The sequence below is a fragment of the Hipposideros armiger genome, unplaced genomic scaffold (genome assembly GCF_001890085.2).
Source record: "Hipposideros armiger isolate ML-2016 unplaced genomic scaffold, ASM189008v1 scaffold_552, whole genome shotgun sequence".
Lineage (NCBI taxonomy): Eukaryota > Metazoa > Chordata > Mammalia > Chiroptera > Hipposideridae > Hipposideros > Hipposideros armiger.
The window spans coordinates 798,348-813,456 of NW_017731902.1; the positions used below are offsets into that span (position 1 = coordinate 798,348).

Consider the following 15,109-nt stretch of genomic DNA (forward strand, 5'->3'; position numbering starts at 1 on the left):
TCCCACTTTGTAAATCGCCTTTTGGTTTTCTCCCCTAGAATATTGTGCTAAGGAATGGTTCTGAGACCTTTGACTCCTGGAAGCAGCCGCCTCTGCCAGTGTACACCCAGTTCTATTTTTTCAATGTCACCAACCCAGAGGAGATCCTCGGAGGGGAGATCCCTCGGCTAGAAGAAGTGGGGCCATACACCTACAGGTGAGTCCTGACCACCTCCTGCTATACTGGAAATGTGGAGCGACCCAATGGTGGCCTGAGTCCCTCATGTTTTCCCACAAGCATCCTCCCAGTATTGTGTAGGAAGCACAGGTTTTGATGACATCTGCCCCAGAATGGCTTTGTGGCCTGGAGTTGAGTCTCACTCAGCCTGTTATGTTTAGAAATGCAGCTGCTTCTTCCTGAGTTGGCAGAATATGGTTATTGAGCCATGAAGAGTTACTCTTCACCCCCAACCCTTTTATTTTCTTTGGTGATTTTTAGCGCCTTCCCCTATTTTCCTCCCTCACTAGTTTTAGACCAGTTCCTAAAATTTGTTGTTGGTCTGCAGACAGGATTTTCAGTCTCTTATTCACTCCTTTCCCACCTTTCCTGGGCACGAGAGATAACCAGCAGTAGCATGGGTTACTGTCTTAGGCAGTGACCACCAATTCCAAATGGTGGGGAGTTGCTTTAATGATTCTTTACAAAGATTAGTAGAGGGAGGCACTTGGGGACCTTACGGTTAGAGCACTTTCCCTATTGTTTAGTGTTCCTCTTCCTGCTGTGACAATAGACCCTCCTCCTCCCCCACCCCATAATAATTTTTCTTATCAAGTTTCTCCTTACCAAGTTTTTTTTTTTTAAAAAAGAAAGCAGAGAGGAAGATCTTGCTTCATCAGAACTGCTAACTGATATAAATTCCTCACAATTCCATCATAATGATTGCTCAATAAACGGTTGCTGACTGATTCACTTAGTGTGTATGAGTCAGTAAGATTCTCAGGACTGTAACTCAGAGATAAAAACCTTAGTCTCTGCCTCCACTGCTCAGGGTCTGGGCCTGGAGTCAAAAAGCCTGTTTTGAATCCCGCCTCTGTCACTGACTACTTCTCTGTCCCTGGGTTTCCTTATCTTATAAAGTGGAGATAAAAATAGGACCTCCACCACTGGATTGTTAGGAGGACTCAGTGAGTCAGTGAGTATTTATAAAATGCTTAGACTAGTGCCAGCACATAATTAACGCCAATTGTTTGTTATTATTACTCTTAGTGGATTGTCCTGGTCTGTATAAATTAATATCCAGAACTATAAAGATGATCTCTGTTGTTATATAAAAAAACTTAAAAAAAACACTTGGGTCTGTATTTACTCATTTTTTTTTTTGTATGTTTTTTTTATGCCCAAAGAAACTGTGTACTACTGGATAGAGCAGGTCTGTCCTGTTCAGGGACATTAGTGGTTGAATTAGGATCTGAGAGTCCTGTTTGTTTTGCAATTTGAACCATTGTTTATTGTGATAAAAAAAAAAAGCCATGATATAAAATATACCATCTTAACCATTATAAGTGTATAGTTTAGTAGTGTTAGGCATATTCACACTGTTGTGAAACAGAGCTCCAGGACTTTTTCATCTTGCAGATCTGAAACTCTATACCCATTAAATAACTACCTCCCCCACTCTCCCCCAGCCCCCAGTTACTACCATTCTACTCTGTTTCTATGAATTTGACTGCTGTGGCTACCTCATATAAGTACAGCCATACAGTATTTGTCTTTTTGCTGTTTTTGTTTTTTAACTAAATTCCTTTGGGTGACAGTGGAGACTCTGCCTGTATGGAAGAATGAACTCACCTGAGAACTAAAGAGCAAACGGTTTTCTTTCTGCGTCCCCTGTGGTCATGATCTTCCTGAGAAAAAACAGGGGTTCTAATCATAACCCAAAGAAACCGAGTAGTCTTCCATTAAAACGTCTTCTGAGCCATTGTGGCCGCTGGCTTATCAATGTGCTATTGTAGATGTGGTGATGGGAGCAAATAAACCCTACAAGTAACACAGTGTCCCACTGTTAGCATATGCCCTCCATGGTCCCATTTTATTTATTTATTTATTTATTTATTTATTTATTTATTTATTTATTTATTGCCTTTTTATTTATTTTATTTTATTTTATTTTTTGAAGCTTATAAATGTTTTTTTTTTTTATTGTTAGTTTCAGGTGTACAGAACAATGCATGGTCCCATTTTAGAAGGACCTACTCTTACTTGTGAGGAAAGCCCAGGAACATCTTATAGGGGTTTCTAACCCAGGACCCATGGATTCCTGAGGGGCCCATGGGTAGAATTTAAGGTGGTCTGTGACTTGGTGGGGAAAAAATTACATTTTATTCTCACTAACCACTCACCAAAATTTAGCATTTTCTTTGAGTATAGGCGTAAATGTAGGAACCAAACCACAGCAGGGTTAGCAGTCCGCTTTGGCTTCACCACTAATGAAGCACAAATACTGGTGTGTCTCATGATAGTGGCTGCTTGAAATATCAATCATGTTCATGAATATTTCATAAGTGCAGGAATTGTTAGACCTGAGGCTACATCTTATTTAAAGCATCAATAAGGAAGCACATATATTGCCGTATCACAGATTTTAAAGTGATACCTGTATTTCAATCACTGGTTTCCTTTGTAATCCGGTATTTTATTTTCTATGGGTAAAAACATTGACCTGAGAAAGAATCCATAGGCTTTTTCAGACTGCTACAGGTGCCTGTGGCACAGGGGAGGTTAAGGACCCCTGAGAGCAGACCCAGGAGGTTAGAAGGCAGATTGGTCACTATTGACTTTCATTTTTGCCTGCATGAGTTTTCCTGACTCTGATTTTTCTTCCTGCCCTGGGCTCGCGTCCACTCCACTGCCCGAGTAGTTTTCTAAAGGGCACATCTGACATTTCCTTCCTGGCCTGCTTGGGTCCTCGTGACTTCCCTGTGTGATGTCCAAGGCTTGAGCAGTCTGGTTCCTTCTATATGTCTAGGCCCTTTATTTTATTTTATTATTTAATTTTAATTTATTTTTTTGTCACTCTCAACCTAGAATTTTATACTCTAACCAGAGCTAATTTTATATATATATGTACGCTCTTCTCACTTTTTTTTTTTTTAACTTTATTGGGCAACAGTGTGATTTTTTTTCCAGGACCCATCAGCTCCAAATCAAGTTGTTGTTCTTCAGTCTTAGTTGTGGAGGGCGCAGCTCAGTTCCAAGTGCAGTCTCCATTTTCTATCTAATTGCAGGGGACACAGCCCACCATCCCATGTGGGAGTTGAACCAGCAACCTTGTTGTTAAGAGCACAAGCTCTAACCAGCTGAGCCATCCGTCCGCCCACCGGCAGCTCAGCTCAAGTTGTCTTCAATCGAGTTGCGGAGGGCATAGCTCATTGGCCCATGTGGGAATCGAACCGACAACCGTGTTGCTCAGAGCTTGCGCTCTAACTATTTGAGCCACCCAGCCGCCCTGCTAATTTTATATATTAACCAGAGCTATCCAATAGAAATTTAACATGAGCCCCATATGTTACTTAAAATTTTCTAGAAGTCACATTTTAAAAGTAAAAAGAAAGAGAAGTTAATTTTAATATTTTGTTTATCCCAGTGCCATCTAAAATAGTATCATTTCAACATGTAATCAGTATTCAGAATTATTAATACACTTTACATTCTTCTTTTCATACTAAGTCTTTGAAATCTTGTGTGTATTTTACATTTACAGCACATCTAATTTTCAGACTGGCCACACTTCGAGTGTGTGATAGCCACGTGTAGCTAGTGGCTACCATATTGGACAGCACAGTTCTGAATGGTCTCCAATTATTTTTAAGTCCCCTCACACCACCATGCCAGTGTGCATGCTGTTCTGTTCTCTCCAAGAATGAACTTGTTGCCACCACCTGTCTCCCCTCAGATGCTGCCTCCTCCTGAGACTTTGGTTTGTGTGTCTATTGTGACACTGGCTAGATGCATGGTAACCACTGGTTTATATATCTGTCGTTCTTCCCAATGTGCTGGAAGCTATGTGAGAGACAGGAACCAAGGCCTTTCATCTCTGAACATCCAGTGTTTGGTGAATATTTGTGGAATAGTGAATAAAACACCCTCAGCTGTGGTTTAAATCCATAGGACACATGAGGAGAAATTGTTTAAATCCATAGGAGACAAGAAGTTCAGCTAGAAGCACAGGACTTCCTCAGGGGAACCTAGAAGACAAGGGGAGGCTCAGGAAAGAGGGACTAGGTCCTGAAAATGAGTGACCTTGTGTAGGAATGGACACTCACATGTGCAGGGCAAACTTCTGAGCATTCCTAGCAGAGTTGAGTGGGTTGGGAGCTCTGAGATTTGTAGAAAAATGCAGCTTTTTAGGGAGACGTAGAGCCCCTCTAGTGGCCTTTCTGCAGTCATTCAGTGGATCTGATTTCTGTCACTCATACTTAATTATGCTATTGTTTAGCTGTATAACAAACAGAACATTCCAGTAGCTCCTGCCCCACTGTTTCGTAGTCCTGTGGCGTCCCTCCCAACGCGTCAGCTGACTCTGTCCATTGTGTGCAGAGAGTCCTGAGGCATAGGAAGGGCAGAGAGTGCTGGCCCCGAACTGGTGAGTGCTATTGGTCTGGTGGTAGGAAATCTCTGAGAGGAGGAAAGGCCACACTGGGCTGTGGAGGGCCGGATTAATTTGACACACAATTTACAGTAGCATATTTCCCATAACTTTCACATATTGATGAACTCAGAATACTAATGTTTTTGGGAAAAGATGATGGTACTTTCACATGTAGATAAAAACCAGTCAGTCTGGTTTAAGCAATGTGTGTTGTAACTTTAAAAAAAAAACATTTTTATTAAAGAATAGTTGGCATACAATATTAATTAGTTTCAGGTGTACAACATAGTGATTTGACATTTATATACCTTATGATATGATCATCATACTAAGTCTAGTAACCATCTGTCACCATACGAAGTTATTATAATATTATTGACTCATCCCCGTGACTTATTTATTTTATAACTGGACGTTTGTTCCGCTTATTCCCCTTCACCTTTTTCACCCATTCCCACACCCCCTCCCCTTTGGCAGTCATCTGTTTGTTCTCTGTTTCTGTGAGTCTGTTTTTGTTTGTTTGTTTGTCTTGTTTTTTTTAATTCCACATATAAGTGAAATCATATGGTATTTGTCTTTCTCTGTCTGACTTATTTCACTTAGAATAATACCTTCTAGGTTCATCTGTGTTGTCTCAAATGGCAAGATTTCATTCTTTTTTACGGGAGAGTAACATTTCATTGTATGTATGTACCACATCTTCATCATCCATCAATTGCCACTTAGGTAGCGTCCATATTTTGGCTATTGTAAATAATACTGTAGTGAACATAAGGTGAATATATCTGTTTAAATTAGTGTTTTCATTTTCTTTGAATAAATACCCAAAGGTGGGATTTCTGGGTCGAGCGAAAGGTGGCCTGTTCACACAAAGCCAATTTGCCTCATGATCCTGTTGTTTAGTGACATATTTGCCAAAAAAATGTGTATGCAATATATAGTAATCCATGGCTTCGCAGCCGTTATGGTATTTATTTTTCATTTTGTCAGGTTTCTTTTTCTATTTTGCCTACTACTTAACATTTGAAGAATTCTTAAAAAATCTATTTGTCTAAGGGCTCTTTCAACTAACTTTCATATTTCTAAGACGTATTTGATAAATTTACAATATCCTTTTAAACATGTTTTTTTGAGTTTCTTAGATTTGCTGTTTGGTTTGTTCGTTTCTCTTTCATATTACTGTTTGGATAGTAAGGAAAGAGATGTGAGGGATAACTATCTCATAAGTTTTTTTTATTATTGTGCATTAAGTAATACTGGATTGTGAAATAATCAACACATACAATATCATATATAACATTACCTTTAAAAGTGTAAACTATATTTTATATTATAAATATATATAAATAGTAAAGATAAACTTGCAAATGCAGTAAAGTGAAATAAGAGCAACTACTATCTCTGACTTCACTGTCTCAACGATAATCAGTGCTAATATTTTAATGGATATCTTCTCAGCCATTTTTCCATGGGTGAGTTTTACTTTTTCATGGTTATCATGCTATCTGTACACATAACATGCATGCATATGTACATGACATGTATATTCTAGTCCCTTAATATTATATCCTAGGTGTTTTCCCATGTATGTCTTGATTTTATACTAATATGTTTTAATGATGATAATATTCAGGAGATAGAGGGAATATATTACTACACTTAACCATTCCCTTCTTCTTGGGCATATAGACCAGTTCTCCTTTCATCCTTTGATTGCCACATGGATTGAAGGTTCTCTCTGTGTTTGCCAACCAATTGTATTTCCACACTCAGTTCTTGTCCTTTGCCCATTCGTCTGGGTTCTGGTGTGCTCATGCCACTCTGTACATTTTTATATATTGATGTTAACCTTTGTCACATTTGTGGCAGCTGTTTTTCTATTATTTGCATTTTTCATTTTTAAAATTTACATGTAGTCAAATCTATTCTTTTATGAATTTTTCTATCATTTTTGAGCTTAAGATGTCCTATTCTTTTCAAGGATTTGATATTCAAGTCTATTTTTTTGTAGTCCTATTTTTCACATTTAATTTCTTAAGGTCTGTCTTCTTGCAATTTAGTAAAGGTAGGAACTTTATTTAAACTTTCAAATTCTATCCGGTTAGCCCGTTGGTCCTTATCTCTGAGCTGAGCTGAATAATTTTTTTTTTAATATCAGGGAGATGATAGAAAATTTAGATATGTCATGGTTATTGTTTCCATTATTATCAGAGAATACTTCTCTCTTTTTCTAAACCTGACTCACTTTTGTCTGATACCCCTTTTTTTTCCATGATAGAAACAGAGTGTCTTTAGATAAATTCGTTTTTATTTTTTAAATCCTTGAACTGCTCAAAAGTGAGAAAAATAGAAAAGATCCCCCCACCTTTTTGTCCTGTACAAAAGGTGGCGACCGGGTGCTTGAGTTTCAAATGCACACGGAGGCCCTGGGTGACGTGTCTGTGTTAGCCAGACACGGTGGGTCAAAGTAATGCTCTGAGAATGGGGGACCATGTCCATCTTCAGGAGTGAGGATGTTTCTTGCACACGCCCAACGATCATGGGCCTCATCCTCCCTACCCCGCCCCATGGCTTTTCTCAGGGTCCTGCTTCGGGCTCTCCATGTCTTTCACTTAGCTGACAAGATGGGTATAATGGAAAGTTAAATTCAGGGGCTGCTCAGCGCCCTGCCTGTGGCCTGCTTCCCTTGTGCTGCCCTTTCTCCCTAGTCTGCTCGTCTACCCCGTGACTTCACATCTCCATTGACCTGTCTGTTCAGCCCAGCCTCACCCTGAGCTGCAAGCTGTTCTTTTTGTACCACGTCTGCAGCGTGTCATCCCCCGCCATGACCAGTTTACTCACCCCTCCACTTCAGAAACACATCCTGTGCTTTCCTGCTGTGCTGCCTACCCTGGCTCTCCCTCCGTGGGAAGCTCCTCCCTGCTCTCACCGCAGGGAAGCCTACTCCTAACAGAATCAACCCAAATGTGTTCCTGCACACCTTCCTCACACTCCCATTCCAGTGGCCACCCCGCCCTCCTCTGGGTGCCTCGCCAGCACCCGGAGGTCAGCTTCGGAGCACTTTCCACATGCGACGTAGCCGTTTGGAAGGCAGTCTCCCGTGTTGGATCATGAATTCTTAGTACAGGAACCAGGGCTTAACATCTCCTCATGGAGAGCTTAGCAGACACCCTCACACGTCTTAGTAGCTAATGCTTCCTAAGTATTGTGCAAGGTGGTATCTCCTAACTGGTCACAAACATAGGCGGATTTAATTCTTACAACAACCCTACCAGGAAGGTACGTTATTGTCTCCATTTTATAAATGAGGACACTCAGGCACAGAAGCAACGAATAGCTTGTCCTTAGTCACAGAGCTAGTAATGGAAGAAGCCAGAATTAAATGCAAAGCTTAGCTGTCAGATCTCAGCTCACTCTCTGCCCAATGTGCTCAGTCACTTCTGATAGTGATTCTCAGCCAAGAGGATTGGATGAACGAATAACTAAATGACTGAACGTTAAGGATTATGTGATAGTGTTATGATAGTATTAAAATCTCCAAGATATTGCACAGATCGATGTTAATTTTCCAGCTAATTAAAGTTATTCCTTTTGTTTCTCTTATTCAGGCTTTTGTTGGCCTTCTGGGATAGTTAAGATTTTGTTTAAACATTCAGGAGTTTTAAAAAGTAAGAACTTTAAAAAATGATTTAAAATGAAATAGCTCTAAAATCAATCATGTGTTTTCCTGCCTGATTAAATAGTTCATGGAGCGTAACTGAACCTTTTCTTAGAGACTAGGCCATCATTATGATTAACTCATGCTTACTATAATCTGAATCCATGATGTCCTAGGGCCTTCAACATCAGTAGGATTTATTAGCACCTACTAAGTACCAGGGACCATACCAGACACTTTCAAGTACAGTTCCTTAATTAATTGTCTGCACCTAAGATTTGCTTTGCTTTTAAAAACAAAAACAAAAACACGAAAAAACAAAAACCCTTTGTCTCTCCTTCTAGAAGCTTCTTTCATTTTCTCAGATACTGTAAAGTGGTAATGGATCACTTCTTGCTCTCAGTTCTGCTGTTCACCAGGAGATCACCCCGCTTCTAGTTGACTATTGTTTCCCAGCTGTGGGGGAGATTTGGGTAGCCAGGCTTGTTGGTATTGTTACAAAAAACCCTCTTCTTGCAGTGTGGCCTCCTTAGGGTTGCCAGAGTGACAGGAGTGCTTGCAAAGGAGAAGCATTTTGGGTTTCCTCTGAGTGTATGTTCCTCTGGCTACATGATTGTATGTGGTTCTGTGAGGGAAGCCCCTTGTCTTCTTTTTCCTTGCTTTTCTTGGCCTCTGCAGAGCGGGAGGCCACTTCTGACAGCCCAGTGGCACTGTCTTCCTTCAGTGAGACCACTCTGCGATGGCCTTGTGACAGTCATGACTTAGAGTGACTGATAGTTGAGGGAAGTCATGTGGTTAGCTGCATGTGACTTGTCATGGTCCCTTGGTGCCTGCCAAGTGAATTAAATTTCTTTTGTGGTTTGGGAAACCACGGCTTTGACTTTGGGAAGTTTATTGAGAAACTAAGTCAAGTTACAAGGCTTAAAGTGATTTTAGAGCCTCCGTGCTCAATTTCCCTTTGAAACACCTGGTTCGTACAGGGTGAGCCATAATGAAAACATTTTAAAAGTCATCTGCAGAGTCAGTACACATAAATAAACATAAATGATGTAGGCTCGAGGCTTGGAATTATTCAGGCCTCTAGGTTCATGACCTAGGGCTCCGTGAAAAAACAAAACACGGCCTTAGCAAGGTCATGGATTTTCGTCATTCGCCAGAAAACTTGGCACAGTCGATCCCTGGGTTTCTTGACCTACGTTGAATCCCGGCTCTTTGCTTCCTGGCCCAGCTTTCTTTGAGTGCAAACTGGTGTTCACCCTGGGATCACTTTTTCTATTTCCGCTTCCTGAATGGTCAGTGAGGCCAACGTGGGATCCTGGGCCCTGATTATAAATAGGTTCACCTAGAGAAGTCTTTCCCTCCTCACCTTGGCTGCCAGGAGGCTCCAGGACCAGAAGTGAGTGGGAAGGAATGCCCCTCTGCAGGCGCCAGCCCAGGCTGAGGCAGGGATTTGCCTCTGAAATTTACTCTTCTCCTCCATTTTCTAAAAAATTAACTTAACATTAACTTTTGTGTATTGTCAAGGAAAACCTTGAACATGAAGTCAGGGAATGGATTCTAAACCTTGTTCTGCCACCTCCTGGTTAATCCTGGGCTAGTTACTTTATCTGAATCTCCTTTTTCTCGTCTATTGAAAGACTGGGTTATTATTTCTATACGAGGGGTCTTTGGTTGCAAGCAAGAGAAACCACTTCTGGACAATGTAAATAAAAAGAATTCATTTGAAGACTACAAAGTGGGTTACAGGGCCCAAAGAGCGGCTGAGAAGAAAGAGGCAGGGTCCAGGGCAGCTTTAAAAACCCCAGTCTCAGGCACACAAGGATCCTCGTGTCCTGTACGTTCCCTAGAGGAAGCCCTGTTTCTACCGTGTTTTCCATCGTGAGGCTCTGTGCTGAGGAAGTCAGAGGGCCTAGGAAAGGAATCGGTTGAGCTCTGGTCCCATGCCACTGCTGGGTGTAGGAGAGGAAATGAAATCAGGGCTCTGAGCAGAAGAAAGGGGAGTGAATGTCTAACAACCAAAAGTCCACTGCAAACACCCCCCAACTGCATCTAGCACAAGTGTTTTAACATGACCACTCTTATCATATTTTGTCTGTATTCTTGTGAGCTGGAAGGGCATGTCATTTTTTTTTTCTCTCATAGTGATTTAGATTTGGCATTGGTAGAGGCATTCATTGGTTTCATTCTACAGATGGAACAGGAAAAAGAGAAGGTGAGCAGCAGAGGCAGAGAAGGAATAGACATTGGAATGTAGTGAACATCTGCTATGGACCAGGCAGGGCCAGGACTAGCACGTGGTTTTTGATGAGCAAAATATCAGTCCTGTTCTTATTTAAAATTTTGATATTTTGTTTATCATGAATCTTTTTGCATTAATTTTGGCTTTTAAAATTGCATTACAATATTATATACCTTGATTACTGAGCCTTTTGTCTCCGCTTACATGTTGCGCCCAAGGTGAGTGCTTCACTCCCCTCACCTTGGTCCCAGGCCTGCCACTGGGCATGCTACCGACTTTGCTAATACCTCATTTGGGGGCACTGACCTGAACCAAAATGAACTGTATACCCAAAACAGGAATGAACGCCTCTCATTTACTAAGTATTTTGTTAAATGAATTCTCCGAATTCAAGTTAGAAATAAAAAGTCATTGGTAAACAAATTGAAATTCAAACTGAACCTATGAGCTGAAAAATTTGAAAATATTTCGGAACCAAACCGTAACCCAGGAGAGAGTTCGCTGGCTTTGATTCCCTGGTCAAGGTGACCCTTGACCATTGCGTTTTCCAAATTGTCCGGGGAAAGAATGAAGATGACAGTTTTTTTAAAAGACATGATTCTAGGTATCATTTCCTTCCCACATTATAGCTTCTCCAGTTTTTAAGGGGTTATCACCTCTAGTTTCTCCTTTATAATGATTATATTGGGAATGTTACATCGAAAATAACTTTGATGTTGAAAGAAAGGGAAAATATTGTTTTTTAAAGTAGTGAGTGAGTATTTTCAAACAAAATCTTCTTCTTTCTTTTAGGGAAATCAGAAACAAAGCAGATATTCAATTTGGAGAGAATGGCACAACAATATCTGCTGTTAGCAACAAGGCCTATGTTTTTGTACGAGACCAATCTGTTGGAGACCCTAAAATTGACTTGATTAGAACATTAAATATTCCTGCAGTGGTAAGTAAGCATTTTAAGTACCATATTGTGGATTTTAGAAGGAAGGAAAAAGATAACTTAAGGCTCTTATGATTTAACATTTAGGAACTATTAAGTTATATTAAAATATATATATATATATATAAAAAGAAAAAAGTATTTTTTTCTTTCCTTCTTTAAAGTTCATCTTAGACACTTTTTTTTTGAAGTCTTTCAAACAAGGTCTTTTCAAATGGTGAGAAAATGCAAACTTTAGGATTTTTCTCCCCAGTTTCTTTCTGTTTGTTTAGGATCAGCACTTGTGTAAATAAATGTGTCTCTAGGATTTGACAGGGGGGAGGGGTTAGCTAATAATTTTAAAATATTTATTTGCCCCTTGTTTTGGTTCAGAAGCTCTAGCAGAATTTTTTTTCTTTTTTTAGCTGAGCCAGCCTGCCACCTGTTGGCAGCTCAGCAGCAGCTCAGTTCGGGCCTATGTGGAAATCAAACCAGCAGCCCTGTTGCTCAGAGCTCGCAGTCTTGAGCAAGCTCTTAACCAACTGAGCCACTTGGCTGGCCCAGCAATACAATGTTTATACCACTTCTTAATTTAGATTTCTATCTTGGATTTTTACATTCTCAAAATATATATTGACTCTTTTTCCCCATTGCAAATAATACAGCCTGGGCTGTTGATTACAGCCTGGAATGATTTCACTGGGCTCCGTTTATAATGGTAATAGTCCATCTAATAATAACAACACACTTGACACCCAGGAAACTTTACTATTCACCTACCCCAATCCTCTCTGAGGCTCCCACTCTCTTAGGTGACCACTACGTTTGCAGCTGGACACTCAATGGTGGATCTGGGACCTAGAAAGAGTTACATCCCAGATCTGGCCCTGCCCTGCTGCTTAGTGTTTTGGGGGCTGGATCCTATCAGGAGGAGGAGGATGGCGCCACCATGTGGCCAAAGATGCCAACGTCCTCATTAGAACTTTTCCCTTTCCTCCTGCATTGGGATAAAAGGGCTGCGTGGGGATGCTAAGCTCACACTTATAAAAAATGTAATACTGACAAATGACAGTAACTGAAGAGTCTTATTCTTGCACATGCAGCCTGAGAGGAGCTCGCTGGCTGATTTTTCAGCTATTTAATCTCAACATTTAAGTTTCCAGCCCCCTTTGCTGAAGGCTCAGTAGGAGAGTGGGGTGAGGATGCTGCTATCTGAATTTGCCTGTGCTTCTCAGACAGCCATGGAATGGGCACAGCAACCCTTCCTGCGAGAGATCATCAAAGCCCTGTTAAAGGCCTATCAGCAGAAGGTCTTTGTGACACACACGGTGGACAGTTTGCTCTGGGGCTACAAAGATGAGGTCTTGTCCCTCATCCACACTTTTAGACCCGACATCTCGCCCTATTTTGGCTTGTACTATGGGGTAAGTGGATTTTTTTTTTCTTTTTAGAGTTTCTTCATTCAGCTGAGGGGGCCAAGCCAGATTTCATCGTCACTGTGGGTCTCTTCTAGGAGATGACCAACGTTGCCTAGACTTCTAGATATTTTGTAGAATATGTGAAAAATCAAAGGGTGTTTTAGTAGGGGAAGAAAAGAACTTCTCCCACAGTTTCAATATGCTACCAGCAGACTGTGAATGAGGGTAGCTATGAAAATACATAAGGTGTGGCTGTGCCATTAATCAGGTGCAATCTTTCAAAGTATCATAAATTTCAGTGTTCAATGCCAAGTCTCATTTTGATGATTTGGGGACTAAACCCACGGATCAGCCTGACAGAGACAAATAAGAAAGTAAATAGGGATGTGATAGCCTGTTAGAGATGGCGCTACTTGTTAGATTTTCAAACATGTCCTTTGTGAAAGATGCTGAATAATCTGAAACTTTATGTCTCCCTCATCTATGATTCCTTATGCTTATAAGTGGAATTTTATGTCATTCCTTGCAGATTTTACTTATTTTGATACCAAAAATATCTGCATTCAAGTAATTATGATGTAAAGTGTATGCTATTGCTGCCAATTTCAAATGAATTAAAATATAAAGTAATATAAATACTACATTATGTCTTCAGAAAAAAACTTGAGTAAAACGTATAGTTTGATAAATGACAAACTGAAACTCAAGAAGAAAGTGTTAGATTAGGGGTCAGATCTGGGATTATGATGAATTGCCTCATCTTTAAATTTGTAGTTATTCTTTGGCTCAAATGATTCAAGAATCTCACCCTCATCATGTAATCTCTTAGCATTTCATTTTCTGTATGGCAAATAGTGATAATACAGCCCCTACACCTTCAGGGGTATACAAAACTTATAAATTGTTCAAACAAAATAGGAAACAAGTTTTTGACATCTGTGGTATATGATCAAAGAGGTAGAGGTGGAGATCAAAGGAGTAGGGTTCCACCAACTCTAAATCCTTCACTCTGGATTAGCAGATAGGTAGATGTTCCCTAGAAGGTCCGGTTTTGTAGGAACCCAGCTTCCATAGGACCTGAGGAAGCACTGATTTATTAAACTGTGCCTAGACCGTTCTTCTAGAATAATTCCAGGAGAGCTTCTTACAGAGATACAAAGGTTCCCTCAAGGCCCTTTTGGTCCCCGTGGCTTCTGTCCATCTGCCAAGTAGATCTTACTCCTAATACCTCAGTATTTATCAGATATTTATTTATTTACTTATTTATTTATTTATTTATTTATCAATTACAGTTGTCATTCAACTTCATATAAGCTTTATTATAAGCTGCTTCTTTATATCCTTAGTTATAGGAGTTCTGTTCAGCTAGTCTTCAAGTGGTTCTCAAAGGTGGTGGTTCTGTAATTTAGTTGTAACTTTGATGTGGTTATGAGAAGGAGGTAAGCACAGCACTTACCTACTCTGCCATCTTGACTGGGTGTTCCAGATAATTTTCACTGTATAGTGAACTTTTTGTTTTTACATTGTTGTCATACTCATAACTAATATCCTTATATATCTTTTAAAGATGTAACCCACATTTACAGACTGATTAAGAAATTGGCATTTTTGCTTTCCTGTGGCAAGGATGTGTTGTTTTATTTTTGCAAATTTTTTTTTTCTGTGCCCTTGCCCTTTGCATTTTCTTGCAAGCACCACTGTATTTCTACAAGGCTCCATCAGTGAAAAGCCCTGTACCATCACTCAGTTAGATTTGTACCTTCGGTGCATTTCCCACATCCAGGGAAAAAGCATGAGACTTAGAGGGCCTAGATTTGCATTCTGAGATCTTCATTGAATAGCTATGGAACTTTTCTGAACCTCGATTTTATCATTTGTAACTTGAGACTAAAAGTACCCACACTTCCAAGGGTTGTTTCAAAAAGGCTAAGTGAAAAGTCTGTAAAAGTGCTTTGCAAACTATGAATTGCAATACGCATCGCAGGGGCCATTATTCTTATTCACCTCCATAACTGGCTTAAAAATTGATGCTGAATTAATATGAATGACTTGTATATGTTTCCATTTTGGAGTCAAAATCTCTCAATAGTGTTGTTGATTTAAAAAAAAAAAAAAGGACGATTGCTTTTTGTTAAGTTTTCATCTGGTCAAATACTAACTCTTTAGCCAGTAACACAAATGTTCATACTTGAGCTATCATTCATTCAGTGACTGGGAAACGTCTATATCTATTTATCTTTAGAGAGATTT

General features: G+C 40.0%; 1 protein-coding gene across 1 annotated transcript in view; it reads left to right on the forward strand.

Moving 5' to 3' along the window:
• SCARB2 (scavenger receptor class B member 2) overlaps window positions 1-15,109 on the forward strand; it is a 57,366-nt gene that overhangs the window by 19,058 nt on the left and 23,199 nt on the right. The window contains exon 2 of the mRNA XM_019623517.1: window positions 39-196. Within this exon, the coding sequence (XP_019479062.1) occupies window positions 39-196 (158 nt within the window). The remainder of the gene's footprint in view (window positions 1-38; window positions 197-15,109) is intronic.